Source organism: Pelobates fuscus, chromosome 4 (genome assembly GCF_036172605.1).
Source record: "Pelobates fuscus isolate aPelFus1 chromosome 4, aPelFus1.pri, whole genome shotgun sequence".
NCBI lineage: Eukaryota > Metazoa > Chordata > Amphibia > Anura > Pelobatidae > Pelobates > Pelobates fuscus.
Window position 1 is genome coordinate 121,818,691 of NC_086320.1, and position 22,868 is coordinate 121,841,558.

Genomic DNA, 22,868 nt, shown 5'->3' on the forward strand with positions numbered 1-22,868 from the left:
TGCCTCAGAGAGTGTAGAGGGTGACTATGTGCCAGACACAGATGAAGAGAGTGAAGATACCCCTGGCACTGCTCCTGGCGCTGATATCTGGGTGCCCCCTAACAATTTTGTCCCCGACATCCCTCTGTTCACTGCGACTCCTGGTATTCAGGGAGACGTGACCAGCTATAACTCCCAGGATTTTATGGAGCTGTTCCTTGGGGATGATTTTTTAGGGCAGATAGTTACACAAACAAATATTTATGCAGCGCAGTATCGGGCACAAAATGCAACAAGTCACCTTGCCACAAAAGGGAGCTGGTACCCCACCAGTGTGCCAGAGTTAAAACAGTTCTGGGCACTAACCATGCTGATGGGAATTATAAAAAAGCCCAGCATCCGAATGTACTGGTCCAAAAACCCAGTATGCAATACTCCCATTTTCTCTCAGACCATGAGTAGGCCCAGATATGAATCAGTACTGCGCCTTCTGCACTTCAGTGACAATTTGAAGTGCCACCCCAAAGATCATCCGCAGTATGACAAACTCTATAAAATCCGCCCCCTAATTAACCATTTTAATAAAGAATTTGGCCTAATTTATACTCCCCAAAAGAATATATGTATTGACGAGTCCCTAATGAAATACAAGGGTAGACTGGGGTTTAAGCAATACATACCAGCCAAAAGATCCCGGTATGGCATCAAGCTTTACAAGTTATGTGAAAGTAGCAGTGGGTATGTTTATACCTTCAGAGTATATGAAGGTAAAGATAACCACCGGGATCCCCCAGGTTGCCCTGATGTAGTTGGGACTAGCGGAAAAATAGTTTGGGATCTAATGAACCCACTACTGAACAAGGGGTACCACCTCTACCTTGATAATTACTACAATAGCATACCCCTTCAAAAATGCTATATTGTTTTGAGACTGTGGTCTGCAGCACTATCCGCAAGACACGCACTGGCTTCCCCAAGGCTCTGGCAGAGAAAAAAATTAAAAAGGGGGAAACTGCTGCTCTATGCCAGGACGAACTGCTGGCTCTGAAATACAGAGACAAAAAGGAGGTGTTCATACTGACTACCATGCACAGTGAACACACACGCAGGGTCGCAGTCCGTGGCAGACAGGAAACAAGACGGCTGCCTGTCTGCATTAAGCAATACAATAAACACATGGGGGGAGTTGACCTGTCTGATCAACTGCTGCAGCCATATCTGATAATGAGAAAGACCAGGGCCTGGTATAAGAAAGTGGGCATTTATTTAATGCAAATGGCTACTCATAACGCATTCATCCTTTTCAAAAAGGCAAATCCTCAGCTGAAATGTACTTTTCTTACATTTCAGTTCCAGCTAATTTCGGTGCTGCTCACTGAGTGCCACAGTGGGGAGCCATCAGCAGGGCCTAGCAGCAGAAATATTCAGACAGGTCACTTCTGCTTTCGGATACCACCAACCCCCCCAAAAAAGACCCCCCAGAAAAGGTGCAGGCTGTGTTACCAGAGAGGCATTCTGTCACGTTTAAACATTTGTTATGAAGGAACACAACTGCAGATTTCTTATAGTTTGAATATTTATTATAAAAAGTAGAAGATATTGTGACGTTAAGTCCAATTTACAGGTACTGTAGCTTTAATTAGTAAACGATAACTGAAGTCCACAATTACAGGCACTGTAGCTTTAAGTAGTAAACGATAACTGAAGTCCACAATTACAGGCACTGTAGCTTTAAGTAGTAAACGATAACTGAAGTCCACAATTAGAGGCACTGTAGCTTTAAGTAGTAAACGATAACTGAAGTCCACAATTACAGGCACTGTAGCTTTAAGTAGTAAACGATAACTGAAGTCCACAATTACAGGCACTGTAGCTTTAAGTAGTAAACGGTAGTAATTAGCAGACACTGAATCAGAAAGAGTCTCTTAGTAGTATTAGCGAATTAGGTGATAAGAAGTTACAATAGCTGTTCCATAGCATTTAACTGAAGCAAGACAGATGCAGCTAACTTGTATAGTGAATGAGTTAAAGATAGCTGTAACTGGGTTGTTTTATAGAAGGACTTTGGAGACAGGAAATAACGGCTTTGAGATGTAACGCTTATCACAGAGGTTTTACTTAGCTTCCGGCACATAGAACACTGGTTCCCGAGATCTCCTCAGAGGCGGTTATCATAAGTGAAGAGAGTTCAGCTTTAGTCGTGGATGAGGAGAGGTGAAGGGAACTTGAAGTGTCTTCCAGTCCGGTCCGGTAACAGAAGGCTTTCACAACAAAGTTGTAGCCGGTTCGTGAGTACGGAACGTAGTTCAATAATCCAGCGTCGATCAGCTGGTGCGGTTGGATTAAATAAGGAGACCGTGTCATAAAGGGGTGTGGCTAGGCTCCGTGGAACCAGGAAGTAAGAGGATACCATAGTTAAGGCATGACACATTCGAACGGAGACCAGTTTCTACTGCCCTGATTGTCCCTCTCAGCCTGGCCTTTGTATTGGGAACTGTTTTAAATTATTTCATACTCAGGGCCAATAGTATGTTGTAGTTCTTCTGTTATTTAACCACTGACTATATATATATTATTTTATTTTTACCTTTTATTTAGTTAATTGGGGTGGATGATAGTTCCTGGGAAATTGGGGAGTTTAGTGCGTATGCTAGGGGTAAAAATACAAATAAAAAAAAACCCACAAAAAATAAAATAACATTATTATAACATTGTTTTGTTAAAGTTCTTGTGTAAAAAGTTAAAAATGCTTAGGAAGTACAGTTAGAGAATTCTGACAGCGGATTGAGATGTGACAGACAGTGCCTCAGAGTTTGACCCAAAATGGGACATGGACCCAGCATGCAAATTCAAAGTTTGAAACAAACCTGAAATGACTGAGTCTCAAATTTGCCCCTTCAACATCCACATATACCTGAGAAAGGTACACACGGGGGTATTACTGTACTCAGACGACATAGCTGAGTGACATATGAAGCGTTATACTGCCGTAGCACACCTAAGGATTGTAAACTATGCATTAAAATCTCAAAGTGTGTGCCAAAAAGGCAGAGAAAATGCTTACTACTACTAGACTTGGTACTCACTAGCGAAAAAATTATCCCACCCTAAGGTTCAAAATGGGCCTTTTGAAATACCCTGGGATGTCTTCTTTAAAAAATGGTAGGCCTTTGTTTGGGAAGTTTGAATTCTCAACCTGTCAAATGCCCAAAATGGGACATGGACCCAGCGTAAAAATTCAAAGTTTGAAACAGACCTCAAATTGCCGAGTCTCAAAGTTGCCCCTCCAACATCCACATATACCTGGGAAAGGTACACACGAGGGTATTGCTGTACTCAGACGACATAGCTGAGTGACATATGAAGCGTTATACTGTCGTAGCACACCTAAGGATTGTAAACTATGCAGTAAAATCTCAAAGTGTGTGCCAAAAAGGCAGAGAAAATGCTTACTACTACTAGACTTGATACTCACTAGCGAAAAAATGATTCCACCCCAAGGTTCAAAATGGGCCTTTTGAAATACCCTGGGGTGTCTACTTTAAAAAACGGTAGGCCTTTGTGGGGAAAGTTTGAATAAGCATCCTGCTATTAGAACCCAAAATGAGTCATAAACCTATAAAATTCTGTGAAAACTGAAATGGTCAGGTCTCCTATATGGCAGTGTAGCGTCAGGTATTACGACTAAAGGGGCAACATTGGGGGTATCGTTTTACTCATAGAAGATAGCTCAGCATAATTTAGGTTGTTTGATCATATTGGAACATCTCAAATATACAAAATGCCCAGCACAAATGTAATGCTTAAGTAAAAAATGCGAAAAATATTTTTTTACCACAAACTTTGACATATAATGGCAAAAAAATGGTGACATGTTAAGGCACAATATATGCCATATGAGATACCCTGGAGTGTCTACTTTCACAAATGGTAGGCCTTTTTGCCGTCATTTGAACAACCAAACTACTATAATGCCCCAAAATAAGACATAGGTCCATTAAATCCATCTTTGAATTTTCTAACTGTAGAAACTGAAATAGTCTGGCCTCTTATATTTCATTGTAGCTTCACAAAATAGTGGCAAAGGCATACAAGGGGGGTATTGTTGTACTCAGCAGATGTTGCTGAACACAAAATGGGATTTTGACCAGGAATAGCACACAGCAGCTTTACAAAATACACATTTAAAAAACCTTGTTATATGTGTGTATTTCAAAAAACAGAAAAAACACAATTTTACTGCAATATGTAGCAGAGATTGGTGGGAAAATGGCTATGTAAAAAGTGTCAAAATACCCTTAAATAAATAGCCTGTGATGTCTTCTTTATATAAATATATACTTTTGTGTAGCAATTTTGTTTTCTGTGACAGCTGTCAAACTTACAAGTCAAACATACCAACTTCTAAAAGATTTTCACATTTAAATTTTATATTACTCCTTGTATTTTGTGACCTGTAACTTTTAAAATAAGCTGAAATCCTTTACATATTATGCACTTTGAAAAACAAGACACCTAAATGAATTTATTTTTAATTACTTTTCCTAAGCTGGACATATTATACACACACTATTATTGCCAAAACTGTGAAAAATATATATATTTTTTTCATTTTTTTATGTTTTTTAATAATAAATTAGATTTTATATATGTATAAGTCACATCAAAGTAAAGCCCATCTTGTCCTTTAAAAAACGATATATAATATGTGTTGGTTCAATAAATGAGAGCGATGCAAATTGCAGTTGAACACAAACAGCAGAAAATGCAAAAATAGCTTGAGTCCTTAAGGGTATGTCCAGCTTCTGAAGCTGCGTCCTTAAGGGGTTAATAAAAGTTGAGTTTTATTTTGGGACACTCAACTCTTGCTCTTTCATAGAATAAAGATAAGTACAAGGGCTGTAAAAAAAAAAAAAAAATCTAAACAAGTTATGAAGCACAACTAAATAAAAAATTGCCTTTTATTGTGGCCAGTCTAAGGCACACCTGTGCAATAATCATGCTGTCTAATCATCATCTTGATATGCCCCACCTGTGAGGTGGATGGATTATCTCAGCAAAGGAGAAGTGCTCACTAACACAGTTTTAGACAGATGTGTGTACAATGTTTGAGAGAAATAGGCCTTTTGTGTACATTGAAAAAGTCTTAGATCTTTGAGTTCAGCTCATGAAAAATGGGGGCAAAAACAAGTGTTGCATTTATAATTCTGTTCAGTGTATATATCTATCTATATCTATATATGATATACAGCGCTTCACCTTCACTTCAATATATATTGTTATATATTGTTAAAGCAGTCTCCACTGCAATGGGGAAGATATCACTATGTTTAGGAGCCACTGGATGGGTTCCTTTCCAAATGGTTAAGAACTACTGCTCTAAACAGATATTTCTGGTATCGTGCTTATGTTTATATATTATGTTGTCTATTTTGATAATTATATTCTGGTTGTCGTGCCTATTTGTCATTTAATTGGTTTAATTGATTAACAAAGAAATCATTAAATAATGTTGCTTTTGTACTTCAGCAATTAATTGTGGTGTTCTTTCTGTTCATGCACTAACACTTAAAAATAGTTTGATGTCTTAGTTATTTGCAAAGTATTTTCAAGTCCTTTTTAAATCCCTTGATTTGAATTTTTCTTTTTTTAAATAACAAACTTCCCACTTCAGCCTGATCCTCCTACCGTGAAGTCATGAATCGTGATCAACCCATTTTACCCCACTGATGCTGGTTGTAAATTAGATTTAGTTAGTGACTCTCTTTGTGTAGTAGGCATTGGAATTTCAAAATGTAAACGGTGCTGTTTTTTACTTGCGACTTCATTAAAATGAAATGATTTTGTTGCCTTGAATGTCCCTTTAATGGTGATCAAATTAATTAAAAAACAAAAACAAAGAAAAAAACATTAAACACAAATGGGATCCTGATTTCTATTTATTAGGGGAGATCAAAGAACAGCCTCTCACTTCAAATACAGAGAGTAACAGATAAATGTAAAATAAGGAATGGACGAAAAATATATAGCTACAGGGGAGAATCAGGAGATGCCTTAGTCACTTCTCTATCCTACTACCCCATACATGGCACTGGACAGGGTTTGCTATATCCTCCTGGACTGGTAATCTTTTCCCCATTGCCTTGATTGTGGCCTGGCAGTGCCATTTTTATTTGGTCATGTACCCCTTGTAGATAAAAGGTTATTTTCACATGTATATTCACCCACTGTTTGTGATTAAAAAAAGAAAAGCTTAAATATATTTAGTCATCTAACTCCCTTTGCCTCATATGTTTATCGATTTATTTCTTAACTTTTAAAAGATGATCGATCGCACCTACACAATAACATTACTCACTCCATTATACTGATTGCCCAGTGATTTCAAACTAATCCTGTTTTCCGCCCATTGCATCAGTTCCCAGAATTATTATTTTTTTTAATCCCTTGGTACATCCACAAAGTAAAACTATAAACTGTGATATAAAGCAAAACATGGTGAACCAGTGGACCAGGGAACTAACAGATGGTGTTGGAATAAAGATAGACAGACAGACAGACAGACAGACACAATATAGTTAGCTTCTTTTAACCACATTACCAGAACCTCATTTAGGTTTCTAACATACAGCTTATGTAATATAATATTAATATATGTCTCTGCTGAAATGGACCGTACTGAAATCACTGCGTCTCCCCGCTCTCACATCAGTCCCAGACTCAGTTCTGCCGTGATCATACCTTTTTATATGTATGTGTGTATATATATATATATATATATATATATATATATATATATATATATATATATATATATATATATATATATATATATATATATATGTATATGTATATATATATATATATATTTAATGCATTGCTAAACACAAATACACACACTAGTCAAGCCATAAGACTTGCTTTTCCCACAGCAATTCACTTTGACAGTGCTCTCACTACTGCAAAGGATTCTGGGTAAGTGTATGCAAATGAGCTCAACAAAGAACCACATTTTTTGCCTCATAATTCCACTTTATACATGGAATACTTGGAGTATGTGTCTGCTGTATACAACAGCTTTGAAACACAACTCAGAAAGAGGAGCAAACTGTTTCAAAGCTGTTGTATTAAGCAGACACATACTCCAAGGAATATATGTATAAAGTGGATTACAAAATTAATCTCTGACCTCTATGGGTTTAATCCAGATTGTCTACTTTATGATATATTTTAAGGTTTTTTTTTTCAACAGAGGATCCAGAGGTATTGCTAGGTCCCTAAAATAAATGTATATTAATTAAATTCTATGTCTCCTATTATAGCAGGGTATAAAAAAAGAGAACTAATAAAGAAAACAATAATTATTTTTCATAGTCTATGCTCCAATTGTAGAACTTTTCCCCTCAATTGTCTTTAGTACACTACATTACTTCAAACGGTTTTAGGGAATGAATTAAGCAAAAAAAAAACACGACCATTCCTTAAAGGAAAGTCGATAATAAAAACATATTTGGCTTACTACAGGCTATAATTCTTTTCTTTTGGTGGAAATCATTAAAATTATTTCCTGAATATAATAGTGACTGGAAAACAGCCCATAGCTTCGAACAGCCCATAGATTTCTAAATGAAACAAAGAGTAGATTTTTTCCAGATGAACTGGAACAGTATGAAATAGTTGTGCTGTATGACTGAACAACACATACAAGCAGATAATGAAAAGCATGTGCTTAATATACACATTAATTGCAGTAAGTAAACAGCTTGCAGTGATTAAGTGTTTAAGTGTTTATTAATTACTCGTAAAAAGTCTCAATGCTTGAAAATGATTGCTTATATGTCTATTGGGTAAGGATGACATGTTGCAGATTCCTGATCTGCAGGAAACCATTTGTACCATACAGCTAGAGGTTGCGTGTTTTAACTACAGTACTGTAGATACCTACACTAGTCGTTTGTAAAACACTTATAAAGCTCTCGCTCTCTTGACATGCATTTCTTAACTCCTTGAGTTTTGTCTTTACATTGTCAGGCTTGGCAAGTGAATGATCCCGATTTCAGTACCACCTGTAAGCTCATGGAACTCAAATGTATTCTGCCTTCTTCTCCAATCTCATTTTAATGCACTTCTCCCATTTATTGCCACCTTTTCCATGAATTATCCTTGGATATTTTGACTAAGCAGTTTACTTGACAGGAAAAATAAAATAGGGCAATTAATCACAGTACATTCTTCTTACCTTATCCATCCTATTCTCCTTCCAGTTTCACCTTCTACCAAGCTGAGGAGGATTGTTCTGCACTTTTTCTGTCCTCCTGCCCTACAACTCGTTCCCTTATCAATTTTCCTAATCAGGACCATCTCAATATAGGACTAATTGGAGCTCAAGCTGCAGGCTCGCATATTGCATTTAGGCCATGCTAGCTGATGCTTTTCGTTTGTTTGTGATCTGCTGCTGGGATGAAAAATTAGAGGCATTGTCATTAAATGTGGTCAGGAAGGAACAGTCCCCCCCCCAACAATCTTTATTTTATTGAGGCATAAATGGAGGTTACAGAAGAGAAAAAGGAAAATGCAAGGGTATTCCGCACACGATAAGGGTTATTACAGCTGTAACAATGCTAATTACATTTCCGAAATAAAACGTGCCTCATTTTTTATTTTTTTAGGTCTCTTAACATAGGCGTATATCAAGCAGGTTATGTTAAGATGTGATCTAAAACAATGGTTACGTGAATCATATTAAATAGGCTAAACATCGCTAACGGTACAGTCGTGCCATTTAAATTTAGGATTAGGTTACATGCTGGGAGCTAGAACTGAATAGGTTAATTCAAAGTAAAAGGTACGAGTTTAAACTATAGGTACAGATGCTTAAGGGAAACAGGCTTAATCTAGTAGTGAGGTTCATGCTTTAGAGATACATTTTAGTACAAGCTTAGGTTGTTGGGCATGTTCCTTTAACACATTAGTTATTTGTATGGTAGCTTGGTCTAACCAGTGTGTATCTGCACAAGGACTATAGGTAAGCATCATTGCATGTTATTACAACTGGTATAAGTATAGAGTTGCAAAGTTAAGTTAAATCAGTAGTTAAGTCATGCAGGTAACAGCATCAATAGTTCGTTTAGGCATTAACATTGACATTGCGTTGAGACTAGAAACAGGCTTGGTGATAGTAAATGCTGTGTCTGCTGGTGTGGCATACATTGGTTTTCGATATGGTAAAACAAAAGAGCACTAGAAGTGCAGGCTGGGGTGTTTTAATGTGGTTACTGGCGGTGTGTGAAGCGGAAGATCTGTATCTGATTTGTATCCATATTTAGAACTTGAGTGTCCAAATATACCTTAGGTTCATTGCATGTAAGAGGGGCCACTCACTGTTTCAGGCCCATTGCACGTTCAGCCTTCCGCACACTGTGAGCCATAGGATGGGTTTCTTGTGCCCCATGTCCTATAGTTTGGATTTCTCTGTGTCTCGGCATGTTTATGAAGATTTATAATTTATGTCTGAAAATTGCTGTAGATAATTGAACATACAGATGGTTGTATATATTGTTGCAAAGTCTAGTTGCCTTTGTAAATAAGAGACCAGAAAGGCAAATTAGACCCAATGTGATTTTCATGTCCAGGCTCATATAGCGTCCAATCCTGTCGTGGCCTTAATATCTTTCTATATCTCTAATCTTTGTGCTAGTTTAATCCCTTACCAAAATCTTAATTATCAGTATCAGTATTTCTCTTCTTGCATCTTTCTTCCTCTATCCAAACATGCAATGATTACTACACCTGCACACAGTGAAAAAATTTGATTTGGCCAAACCTTTTTTGCGTAAATTAAATGTAGTCCAGGACCTCTGGCACTTGTTTATGTGATGGTTCAGCTCTCCTGAATATTATTCATGAAAATATTTAAGAAAGCGATTAGGCTAAACCAAAAACAGCTTGAGAATGGGCCAATCAGTGCACTATAAAATATATACATAATAAGCATACTGCTTTCATCTTAAAAATAAACAAACCAAAAAAAGCATATATAATATCCACCCCTCTCTAAAACTAATGACACTAAATGTTTGTTCATGTGCTGATTATTTTCTTTACTACTAACTAGACTTGTGCATGGCAAGACAATTTGACTCAGCTGAACTATTTTTTAGAGAGATGAAATGCGGCTATATTGACGAACGCCTCAAACCGGATAAACTGCAATTGGCCTGAAACCGAATGCTCAAGTGTAATGAAAATCAACATTTAGTTACTATCCCTGAGCGATCAATTATCCTTTTTTTTTATCATCAATGTCTTTTTTTTTTTTTTTTTATTATGCGTGGAATTTACAATTGCAAACTAAAGTTAATATGCTCGGCCATTGTGATTTACATTTGGTTCATGAGTAGGGTATGTGATAAAGTGAAGGCAGAGAGGCCTTTTAACCCCAGAGGAAGTACGTGTTCTATGTGTGGTGTGCAACACAAAGCTTCATGTATTTATGGGCCCCTGGGGTGGAGCATTTGGAGAGCAGGGTGGGCCAATGCTCCACTCCTCAGTTTATATGCAACCGGGAGAAATAAGGTCCAGGCCAGAGTTTTTTGGAACTGCTAGGCAGGTAAAGGGTGATTGCTGGCTTCCTCCCTGGAAGAAGGTAGGAGAGAGGCTGTTCTCTCCAGTGAGAGAGTCAAGGCTAGCTTGGAGCACTGGGAGTGCAGAAAGGGAAGCAGTCAAGGCTGGCTTGGAGCACTGTGAGTGCAGAGAGCTGACAAAGACACTAGGTTGGTGAAACCAATATTGTTTTGTTCTAGTTTAACCCCTGAGAGATAGGGAACCTGAAGTGAATCAGTGCTCAGACGAGCTAGGTTTTTGTTTAAAGGGGAAACCTGTTATATTTATGTTTTCATTTGCTGCTGTCTCCTGTGTGGACTTACAAATAAAGTACCTGGACTTTATGCAAATAAAAGGACTGTGTCTGCTGTTTACCCTAGAGGACTATGCTACCTGCAGACAAGGATCACAGGTACCTTCACAAAAATACAGCTTGGATGAAAATGAGTCTCCAAGTCTACTACTAAAACAGTTCTTGATATTACTCTTGCTTAGATTACTCTTTACAATCTGTTCATAAGTGATCACAGCCGGTGTAATCCTTTTTAATTCCTGTTCTTGCCACCCTTGATAGTAGTCACACCAGGCTGGCTTCCTTTCTAACTTGAGGTTCAATTTAAAACCCTAGAACTCACCTACAAAGTTTTCCATAACTCTGTGGCTATTCCCAAATCCCTGCTATTTGGCAAACACATCCTATTCTGTGTCTATTTGCTGTATTGCATCTCAATCTTCTGGGCTGCCCAATTGGTTCGGAATGCCTTTAGTCAACTCATTAGATCATCCCCTTACTCCAGACATTTATGAAATGCTTAAAACACTCCATTAGGAAATCATGTCAACTATCTCATCCTCCCTACTATCTTGTTTGACCCTCCTCCACCTTTTCTTCTAAAGATGACATGTTCTATTCATAGATTTTATATAGATATAATCCCTACCGACAAATGTTTCCTTTGCAAATATTGTGCTGTATTTTCCTCATGTATAATTAAATCCATTGTACTTTATAATGTAGCAGGGTTCTCATCCTGTCATGTCAAACGTGTCAATATTACTTGCATGTTTTAATTACCTGTTATATGGAAATACAAAAGGTTGTCATTTTAAAATCATAATAATGATAATGAAATAGTTTGTTCTTGAACTATTGAGGAGCAATACCAGATTACATATCATGGGTTTGTGTTGACATTAGTTACCACATCAACTATATTGTCCAGTACAGCCACAATGATTTCTCCTGGCAGTGTTTACATTCTTCAGATAGTTGGATTTACTATTCTTGTACCTGCCAACAGCATGTGGCCATCGCAGCTGTCCTTAAAAATTTGCTTCCTCAATTCCAACTCTCTCCTTGACCCTCTTCAGTCTGGCTTCCGCCCCATCCACTCTACTGAGACTGCTCTTATTAAAGTCACTAATGACCTAATCACAGCTTAAACCAAACCAAACCAAACCAAAACCAAAGTGGTGCCTTTGACACCACTGTTGACCATGTTTTCCTTCACCAAACTCTTCAATCACTCGGTCTCTGTGACATTGTCCTCTCTTGGTTTTCCTCCTATCTCTCCCAATGCTCATTCAATGTTTCCTTTTCTAATGATACCTCCTCCCTTCGTCCTATCCCTTTTGGAGTCCCCCAAGGCTCTGTACTTGGTCCCCTTCTATTTTCTATTTATACTGCCTCTCTTGGCAAACTTATTACCTCATTTGGATTCCAATACCACCTGTACGCTGATGACACTCCGATATACCCCTCCTCCCTGCACCTCTCTCCTGCCATTCTGCAACGTGTCACTGCTTGCCTTTCTTCCATTTCTGCTTGGATGTCCTTCCGCTTTTTGAAACTCAATATCTCTAAAATTGAACTCCTTGTCTTTCCTCCTCCTAATACTGATCCCCCTCTTTCGCTCTCCCTTCAAGTGAGTGGTACCCACATCAGTCCATCCTTGCAAGCACGCTGTCTTGGCGTTATACTTTATTCTGGCCTCACATTTGAGCCTCACATCCAGTCTGTTACCAAATCCTGTAGATTCCACCTTAAAAACATAGCCCGCATCCGCTACTTTCTTAAGCAAGATGCTAATAAGGACCAATTGTAATCTCTTGCATGGATTATTGTAACTCTCTCCTAATATGTCTTCCCAAAAGCCATAATTCCCCACTACAGTCTGTAATGAATGCTGCAGCTAAACTGATTTTCCTCTTCTGTCGCTCCTCTCACACCTCTCCCCTCTGTTAGTCCTTACATTGGCTTCCTGTATCCTATAGGAGTCAATTCAAGTTACTAATCCACACCTATAAATTCTGATCAATTCTAGCCCCTCCTATATTGATCAATTCTAGCCCCTCCTATATTTCTTCACTGATCCACAGGTATGCCCCTTCTTGGTCTCTCCGTTCTGCCCGTGACCTTCTCCTGTCTGCTGCTCGCACCCATATGGTCAACTCACACTTGCAGGACTTCTCACGGGTGGCTCCTTTCCTTTGGAGTAGCTTGCCTATGACCATCAAGCTCTCCCCTAGTCTTCAATCATTTAAAAAAATGCCTTAAAACCAATCTCTTTAGGAAAGCTTATGGCCTCCCAGAGTAACCTCTACCTCACATACCTGTTTCTTGCTCTCTCCTAAAGGGCAGCACTCTATTCTCTCCTCCAGCTCTGCTTCACTCCACCTTGTTTGATTGCTACCTCCTGTCCTGTTGGGTTTTACGCTCCCCCTCCTATAGACTGTAAGCTCGTTTGAGCAGGGCCCTCTTCAACCTATTGTTCCTGTATGTTTTTGTAATTCTCTCATTTATTGTTAAATCTCCCCCTTTGATAATATTGTAAAGCGCTACAGAATATGCTTGCGCTATATAAATACTAGTAATAATAATAATAATAATACAATGTGTTGCTCCACCACTTGCGTATCTCCTTACCACTATATCCCTTTTTGTATCTCTCCTTACCCATACCACCTTTGAGCGGGCTAAGAAAGGGTGGGAAAGAGGTGCACCCTCTTCAAGCTGTCTACCAAGGGGACCTTTGCCCTGTTTGTACAATGACTGTTTATGTTGTCTAATTGGAGATCCAGGACTTGTGAAAGGCAAGGCTGTGGTTGTGCAGAATCTGAGTAATCAGAACGTTCTGTGTATAGAGCAAGGTTGCATTAACATGTAATTGTCACACTCAAACAGTTTATCCTTCTCATTGTGCATCTGATTGCCAATTTTATTCTTGTACATTCTTGAGTTGTCATTCTAAACTAATAACTAGGTTGCTGTGCTTTGAAATACATATGTGGCCATGACAGCATAAATTTGTACCTCGTGTATTGTACTCTGCATGAGTAGCAGACACAATTCTTCGCATAACACCCAAAATAATTAAATCATCTTGCCAACAAGTGAGTCAATCATTCCACTGTCTGCACTTGAACTGGCATTTTCTTTGTGTTTTTATAAGATGTTATCACTACAATTTGCTTCTCACCTTGCTGTTAATTTTTCTTCCATAACATTTAGTGAATCTTTTTTTTTTTTTTTTTTTTCAGAGCTTCTTTGAAGGACAAACTGCTCCGTGGGAGTCAGCTAAGAAAGATGAGAATAGAATGAAGAATAGATATGGGAATATCATTGCCTGTAAGTGTTGACAGCATGCTTGTAGCTATGCCTAAGATTGTTTTACAGTACCTGGTCTGATAAAATTGACCATGAAATTCATTCAGCGTGCATTTAGAGGACAATTATAATTTAAATCCCTTCGAGAAACATTGTGTTTGCCTAATGAATTTTGAAGCCTGCAAGTTAAATGTAAATTAACCCTTTTTAGGCCCGGGACAGGAACGGATTTGGCCTTTTCCAGAATTAACGTTGTTAATTTTCCTTGCGGATCAAGGCAGAAGACAATAGATAATTATGCACAAATTTATCTTAGGTTACAGGTTTTTGTCTCAGAATGATGTAAGCCTGAAATTAAATATTTCATTACCTAGGCAAATTTATAACCTTTACAAATGTGAAACATTCGTGGATAGTTTAAGGAAAAGGTTACAGATTTTGCTGCTGTTTAAATAAATCATCACAAACCAAAGTGCATTCACATTCGAATGTATCTTGCATTAAGGATAATGATGAGGGAACTTGCAGAACACAGAAAACTTAAATTGCATTCACAATCAACAAAAACAATCCTTATATGAATTTAGAAACTTCGCTACAATTTTTGTGCACATTAGCTGTAGTTTATTTTCTGTTGTTTATTCAAAGCCGATAGTAGGTGTTCTATGGTTATTATGTTTTTTTATAACTACAAATTATATGTTCTTGCACTATTCTTAGGGATAAAGTGTACATAGATCTGCCTAAATGCCACCAGCTTTTTAAATTTTAGGTATATCCTTAACTGACTTAAAGGCATAATTTCCATTACTTTTCCTAGCTTATGCTTACTCTAAGAGTGGCGGTTATTATTATAACCCTTTTGGATGGAAGCATTGCTACCTGTCCAAGGACCACAGAGCCAATTAAGAGGTAGTATATGTTCATGAAACCTGGCATCATGTGCAAGTGCCGAGTATCTCAAAACATAAACTAATCCAGTTATAGTTGTTCAAATTGTGCATGGTCTTTGCATGGTGTGACAAGTGTTGCTTCTGACCAAAGGACTAAAACGTGTCCGTCCCAGAGCAAAGGTAAGTCAGCAGATGCACTAATATTTTTTTAGCTTGCTTTAGCCCAAATCTTAAAAATTAGATCGTCAACGCTGCACAATTAATTGTTTAGTGAATAGATCCCCATAGTGAATTTTATCTTAAAACTCATAATGCTTTTAGCAGATGTATGTAACTTAATGTTCTGTCAACTATCCCTGGACGTACGGAAGCACAAGCTTTGTTAGAAAAGAAATATACATATATATTCCTTCCCACCACCGAACACTAGTAAACAATATATAACTCAAATATGTTTTACCCGATAACAGGATTCATTAATGTGTGATTATAGGGAGAAAAGTCTTGCTAATATTTTCTTCTGTGTAAGACACAGAGATGTCAACGAAAGGCGTGGACCTTGTACAATTTTTCATTGCCGTTATTCTTATTTCATCTGGATTTACATATGTTCAAACTTATTGTCATCATTCATGTCTCCTTGTACCCATGCTATTTATACTGCCTTCACTTTAGCTCCCATAAATCTCATTTTTACATTTGCTAGCCTAAATAATTTACTGCCACCCAATGTCAATACCCTATTCTTTTGCTTTGCTGAGACCTATTTACTAACCCTGGACTTTTTGATATATGTCTCTCTAGCCACCTTCCGTTTTAAACATGCGTTCACTGAACAAAATTATAAACGTAACACTTTTATTTTTGCCACCATTTTTCATGAGCTGAACTCAAAGATCTAATGCTTTTTCTATGTACACAAAAAGGCCTATTTCTTTTAAATATTGTTCAAAAATCTCTCTAAATCTGTGTTAGTGAGCACTGCTCTGACATACAATTACTCAAAAGGCAGCCTAGGCACTCCGTAAGCAATTAAGGGGGCTTTGAGGACTGGAGCACCATATATTGTCTTTTGCCCTGGATCTCTACAGTTGGTGAAGAGGGCAAGAGGATATTAGAGTTGTTTTTTTCTGTTTTGTGTTTACATCAGCCTGGTACTTCTCAAAGCAGTCACCTATCATAAAAAGGAAGATCAGTAGTATAGTGTGCAAGCAGGCTACTTAGGGGGATAGGGAAGATCCCTCTAGGTTACTGTTGGCAGGCATTGTTGGGGAACTGAACATTGCTGTACATCTCTCAATTAGGCAGTGATTATATATCTGGCTGTGCAACATATACTTGTTTCTGGCTGTGCATGAGCAGCATGCTGTTTATAGGTAGAGAGGATGGGCTAAGACATAAAAAGGAATGTCATGGTATATCCCCAACTCTCTGTAAGTGTAAGGATCATTACATTTTCTTTTGGGCTCAAGCCCCAGGTGTTTATACCACTCCGATGAGACACACCTATGCAAGGTTCTTGAAAGCGTAAAAGCTTTGTAAAAAAGGTCATTTGGAAAATGAATCATGTGTTATTATCCATTAAAATTGTCTCTCTCAGTGGCAGTAGTGACATTTCCATACAAGAAAGTAGTGGCTTATTGTCAGTGAGAAGATAACTTTATTGTCAAATATATTATTATTATTATTATTATTATTATTATTATTATTATTATTATAAAAAGTTATGGTGACAATATGACTTTAAGAGAGTTTGTTTTAGAAAAATCCATGTTGTATACTCCCCTCTCTTCCTTCCATTTGTATGCAGAGCAGAGATTGCTCGCTGATTAACATGGGCAGCAAGAGACATTATTGTGTGTGCGCCAAAAGGCATGTCAGAGTTTAGGGTCATATTAGAAAATCTTCCCTTCTGAATATAGACCTCACACATTCTACCTCACAACAATTATGTAACCTTTCTATGGTCAATCCAAGTCCTTATATGCTCCAGTAGAATTGAATGGTTGACATCCTACCTCTCCAGTAGTCAACTCCTCCTGTACACTTCAGATTGATTGCAGCAGCCACACCCCCTCTCTACCACATACACTCATCATATCCACCTCCCTCACTCTTCCTGACTGCACAGTCAAATAATAGAAAATAAAGGTTAAATGTTTTTCAGAACACATACAACATTGATATCATATCATGTTAATAGGCATATAAATGGGGGCAGACAATGGGTCAGAAAACAAAAAAACAAAAACCTGATAAGCCCTGGCTGGGCATGAATATTTGTGAGCTATGGTGGCAGGCTCACAACGCCCCCGGATCCACGATGGGGTCCTTTCACGGAGGCTGCTCAGACTTTTATGATGGGACGTCAGATTAAGCAGAAGGGACTTCTCACCAGCCTCGAAGCTGCCACCACCCGCCCAGATGCAGCCCCTGCCACTCTCGAAAGCCCCCACAACGGTGACTATGGAGGCCATAGGTGAGCTGATGGCGAATCATCATAAAAGAACCTCGGTCGACGTGGCCATGTAGAAAGAGGGAAGTGATCATGCCATTGTACAGAACACTGGTGAGACCTCACTTGGAGTATTGCACGCAGTACTGGAGACCATATCTCCAGAAGGATATTGACAGTTTAGAGAGAGTTCAGAGAAGGGCTACTAAACTTACAAGGAAAGGATAAATGAACCTCAACATGCATAGCTTGGAGGAAAAATGAGACAGGGAGATATGATAGAAACATTTAAATACAAAAAGGAATCAACACAGTAAAGGAGGAGGCTATATTTAAAAGAAGAAAAACTACTACAACAAGAGGACATAGTCTTAAATTAGAGGAGCAAAGGTTTAAAAATATCAGGAAGTATTACCTTACTGAGAGGGTAGTGGATGAATGGAATAGCCTTACAGCTGAAGTGGTAGAGGTTAACAGAGTAAAGGAGTTTAAGCATGTGTGGGATAGGCATAAGGCTATCCTAACAATAAGATAGGGCCAGGGACTAATAAAAGTATTTTGAAAATTGGGCAGACTAGGCCGAATGGTTCTTATCTGCCGTCACATTCTATGTTTCTATGGTTGGCTTAAACCAACCAATCAGAGTGCTCTGAGCCTAATTGCAGGGCATGGGAAAGCTTTATAAGCCTTTCCCCACCCTGTGGAGCTCAGTCTGCACCGTGCCCTCCCTGGGTGAAGATGAATTACTTTTTTAGCGTCTGTTTTTTTTTTTTTCTGCAGATTTTTTATTTTATTTTCAGACGGGTATTATGGATTTTTATTTGCCCTTTTTTGGGCATGAAAAAAAGATTTTAGAAAAAAGACACCAAATGGTAAGTTATTTTTTATTTACAGGGATTTAGTTTTCTCATTCCCCCTCACTATTTTTAGGGTGAGGGGTGTAGGTAGGAATTTATTGAATTTTTTTGAGGGTGAGGTGGAGACTAGGGGCTTGCCACCCCTAGTCACCTGGAGGGGTATTTACACCGGGGTGGAGGACTATAGGGGGCCAAAGGGGAGGACAATAGGTCCCCCGCATTTTCATTTAGGGCCCCCGTCCGCTGCTCAGGGGTGGGGGCCGGGGGGGAGGACAATAGGTCCCTCCTTCCATTTTCATTAAGGGTCCCCACCTTCCACTCATGGGTGGGGGTCAGGGGGAAGAGGACAATTGGTTCCCCCCTACATTTTCATTTAGGACCCCCACCCGCTGCTCATGGATGGGGGCCAAGGGGGACCCTATGTCCCCTGTTTACTTTTATAGCCCCCACTCATGGGCATTAATAGATGCCCCACCATGGGGCCACTTGTTCGAGGGGGGGGGGCTTTTTTCTTTTTTACAACAGTGAGCAACCACTGGCTGCTCACTGTTTAGTATACATGCCCCTTCTCGCGACATAGCCCCCTGCCCATTACTCTAAATTCAGTGCCTGGACTGCCACCACAACCACTTACACATCTATAGTGCGCCCAGTGCCAGGACTGCCACCACAACCACTTACACATCTGTAGGGCTTCCCGTGCCAGGACTGCCACCACAACAACTTACACATCTGTAGGGCTTCCCGTGCCAGGACTGCCACCACAACCACTTACAGATCTATAGGGCCCCCAGTGCCCGGACTGTCATCACAACCACTAGACATATGCCATTCGTTTCATGCAATTCGGACATTCGGATGCTTATGAAGTGCCGAACGGAACCGAATGCCATTGGTCGGAATTGCCGAAGCAGACACATTTTTTTTACTTACCCGAATTTCGGAACTGAACCAAATTTTTTTGCCCATGCACATCCCTACTATTTTGTCTTAAATAAACTATATGGTTTTATTTGTGAAAGCATTTTTAGCTGGCTGTAAAAATAAATGCAAGTTAATGTTACGTTCTTTAAATAAAATGTCAGAATACTTTTTAAAGGAAACCTCCAGACCGCTAACACACTTTAGGTTGCTGAAAACCTTTATGTGTGAAGAGTGTAGTCTCTTTTTTAAATTTACAAAAAGCACAGCCTTAAATAGAAATTACCAGTTTTACCAATTAACTTTGTTACACCCCCTGGCTTTTAAACAGACAACATGTCCACTTACTTCCTGGTTTGGTTACCTCCGTAGAGCAAAACTCAAGAGGCAGCAATTACTCAGAGCACCTGCCTTACAATGACTTCTTGTTGAGCTACATTGGGAAGTCTGTGATTGGACAAGCACAGGAAGCTTAAAGGGAATCTCCAGCGCCAGGAAAACAATCCGTTTTCCTGGCACTGGAGGGTCCCTCTCCCTCCCACCCACCAATCCCCAGTTACTGAAGGGGTGAAAACCCCTTCAGTGACTTACCTGAGGCAGCGACAATGTCCCTCGTCGCTGTCTCCTCCTCCGCGCCGCTCCTCCTATGCATTGCATCGGCTGGTGGGCACCCACTGGCTGAGGAGACCTAATGCGCATGCGCGGCAATGCCGCGCATGCGCATTAGCGCTCCCCATAGGAAAGCATTGAAAAATAATTTCAATGCTTTCCTATGGGGAAATGACCGACACTGGAGATCCTCACACAGCGTGAGGACGTCCAGCGATGCTCTAGCACAGGTTTCCTGTGCTATGAAGGAGGAAGTGACCTCTAGTGGCTGTCTAGTAGACAGCCACTAGAGGTGGAGTTAACCCTGCAAGGTAATTATTGCAGTATATAAAAAACTGCAATAATTACACTTGCAGGGTTAGGAGTAGTGGGAGTTGGCACCCAGACCACTCCAATGGACAGAAGTGGTCTGGGTGCCTGGAGTGTCCCTTTAACCCCTTAAGGACCAAACCTCTGGAATAAAAGGGAATCATGACATGTCACACATGTCATGTGTCCTTAAATGGTTAAGCAGGGTTAGTAGGATAGGGTTTGCAAAGGCTGCAGATGAGAGAAATGTAGGTTTTGCAAGAGGTTTTTAGATGTATCCCCAATGGAAAAAAGCACAATTAAATTAATGCATGCTGTCATTTGGGGTATATCTATTATACAGGGATTTTTTATCTATTTTGTATTTGGACAGTGGAGTGTCACTTTATTATATAAGGTTGGGTCTTTGTTGTGGGAGGATCATGATTTCCCTACTTAAAGATTTCCAGACCCCTCCTCATTACCGTTGTTGGTCTGGCAATTTGCATACCTAGACTTCCGGCTGCAGTAGTTCACCATTTTGCTTACTTTTCCTCGTGGATACCTTACCTCCTTACCTGCTCTTAGAGTATCTGCTCATTCCTGGTTCAAGTTTTTCAGCTGTCCAAGGCCCTTATCCTCCAGTCGCTACTGTTAACTGTCTCGAAGTTGCAGCAACAGTGAGTTGTTTGATCTCCGTTACCCTTTCGTAGGCACACAGCGTCATCACGGGCTAACTCTACTCTCATACTTATTTTCGTGTAGTCTTTCATTAACTTCCATACGAACATTTTGGTAGTTTGTTTAATTATTTTACTGCTTGTAGGTTCGTATACTTTGGCTTTTGTGAGGTTGATAGGCTGCTGACCCCTAGAGGCCATAGGGGAGTGCTGCACATTTTACATTTCTGATCAAATACTTTCTGTTTAAATTTAATTGAGCAGCGCATTGTTGCTAGATTTTGTTCTGCCTATTAGATATGTTGTAACAAGATGTTTTATATGTTGCCGGGCTTGAACCTTTTTTTTGGCTCATAGGTTCTGGTTGACTCAGTTTCAATTGTCCAACTCGCTTTAGGTGGGTCATTTTTATTTTTTGTCAATTAGAACTCAGTTATGCTCTCTTGAAGGTTCTAATATTGGTGGTATTAAATATTACAGATTGAAGTCACTCAGCCATTTCACTTTCATCTCCTCTCTTTCGATTTCTACAATTTCACATCGGTTAGTGGTTTAGATTTGTCTTGGGGATCCACGATCTGACACTCACTGCCCAGATTTGCTAATTGGGACTTCACACAGCATCCCACTGTTCAAAACACTCTGCAAAATCTTTTGTTGGAATCGCCATCAGCTTCCTCGTCATATTTACCTGAATTGAAGGTCTGAAATCTCTTCCCTTTCAAAGGTGATTTTAGTTTTTGGAAAGGTCAGAAGTCGAAGGGCGGCAAATTTTTCAACAGATTCTTGACCATCTTTTTATAGCGTTTGTGCCAGACTTTTATTTGCGTTGCACTCAGTGCATCGTTCCCAAAAGCATTCTGAATCATCCGTAATTTTCTGCGGAGAAATGTTCAAGCTTAACACAAAATCTGATGCAAATTTGTTGCTCTACTCGCTGTCATTTTGCATGTGAAGACCAAACAGTACACATGCTCACTCAATGGTGTCTAGCACCCCCAACTGACTAGCACAGTAAAGTCGTCATTGTTGCATGTAAATACTATTTATTTTCCTTTGAAAATTCATTGTGCACTTTAAATTATCGTTTGCTTAAGCAAAATAAGAAAAAAAAAATAATGTCATGATTCTTTTATGAGATAGACAGAATTTGCAGTTTCAAGATCTGTGCAATTTTGCCTCTCCTTTTGCTGTGATTCACTCTGAGTTATGTAGGTAAAAATCTAATTTAAACTAGATGATACCAAGATAAAGATTAATATTTAAAACTTGAGCTATTTTTTTTCTACAGTGCATCAAATTGATTGCCATTTTTGACACTTTCACTTTTGCGGTATCAGAGTTTAATTAAGCTCAGTGGTGCCTGGGTACCAGGTTGGATTTCATCCCAATGACAGTAAAGGATACCATAGGAAACTATACCATCAAACTGAAAAGTAATTTATTACAATGAATAAATGGTGCTTGCACAGAGCACCTGCAGAAAGACCCTATTTAATTTTAATTTAGCATACAGACAGACCTTGTGGGACTCCATGGTGATTTGACTTGGCTAATTCCATTCCAATTTTCAATGTGTTAAGTCCAGAGATCTTGAAAAGTCTGAGGAATCAAAGGGAAATAATCACTCTATTAAAAGTTTTGTTCATTAAATATGGTATGATAGCTTTTATATGTATGCAGAATGTATTTGTTTCAGATGTAATGAGTATCATCCTAATGACCATGAATAACACTCTAATAGTATATTTTACTCAATCTACTTTCTGTTGAAATTCTTTATTTATAAATATATTTTAGTAAAGAAGGATTAACAGATGCATAGATAAAATATGAATAAATAATAAGGTAAATAGATACTTGCCCAGTAGGAAAATAGATACTTCGAGCTATATAACAGTTTAAATCATATACAAAGTATCATCAAATAAAGATATAATGTATATAGAGAATAAGTTGTTGCTGTAACTTGTACAA

At 38.9% G+C, this 22,868-nt stretch overlaps 1 protein-coding gene across 11 annotated transcripts in view; it reads left to right on the top strand.

Annotated features, from left to right (window-relative positions):
• The window catches only part of PTPRM (protein tyrosine phosphatase receptor type M), a 713,165-nt gene that overhangs the window by 549,749 nt on the left and 140,548 nt on the right, over positions 1-22,868 (top strand). For all 11 annotated transcript variants that reach the window (XM_063451546.1, XM_063451547.1, XM_063451551.1 and 8 more), the window contains one exon: positions 14,122-14,209. In XM_063451546.1, coding sequence (XP_063307616.1) covers positions 14,122-14,209 — 88 coding nt within the window. The remainder of the gene's footprint in view (positions 1-14,121; positions 14,210-22,868) is intronic.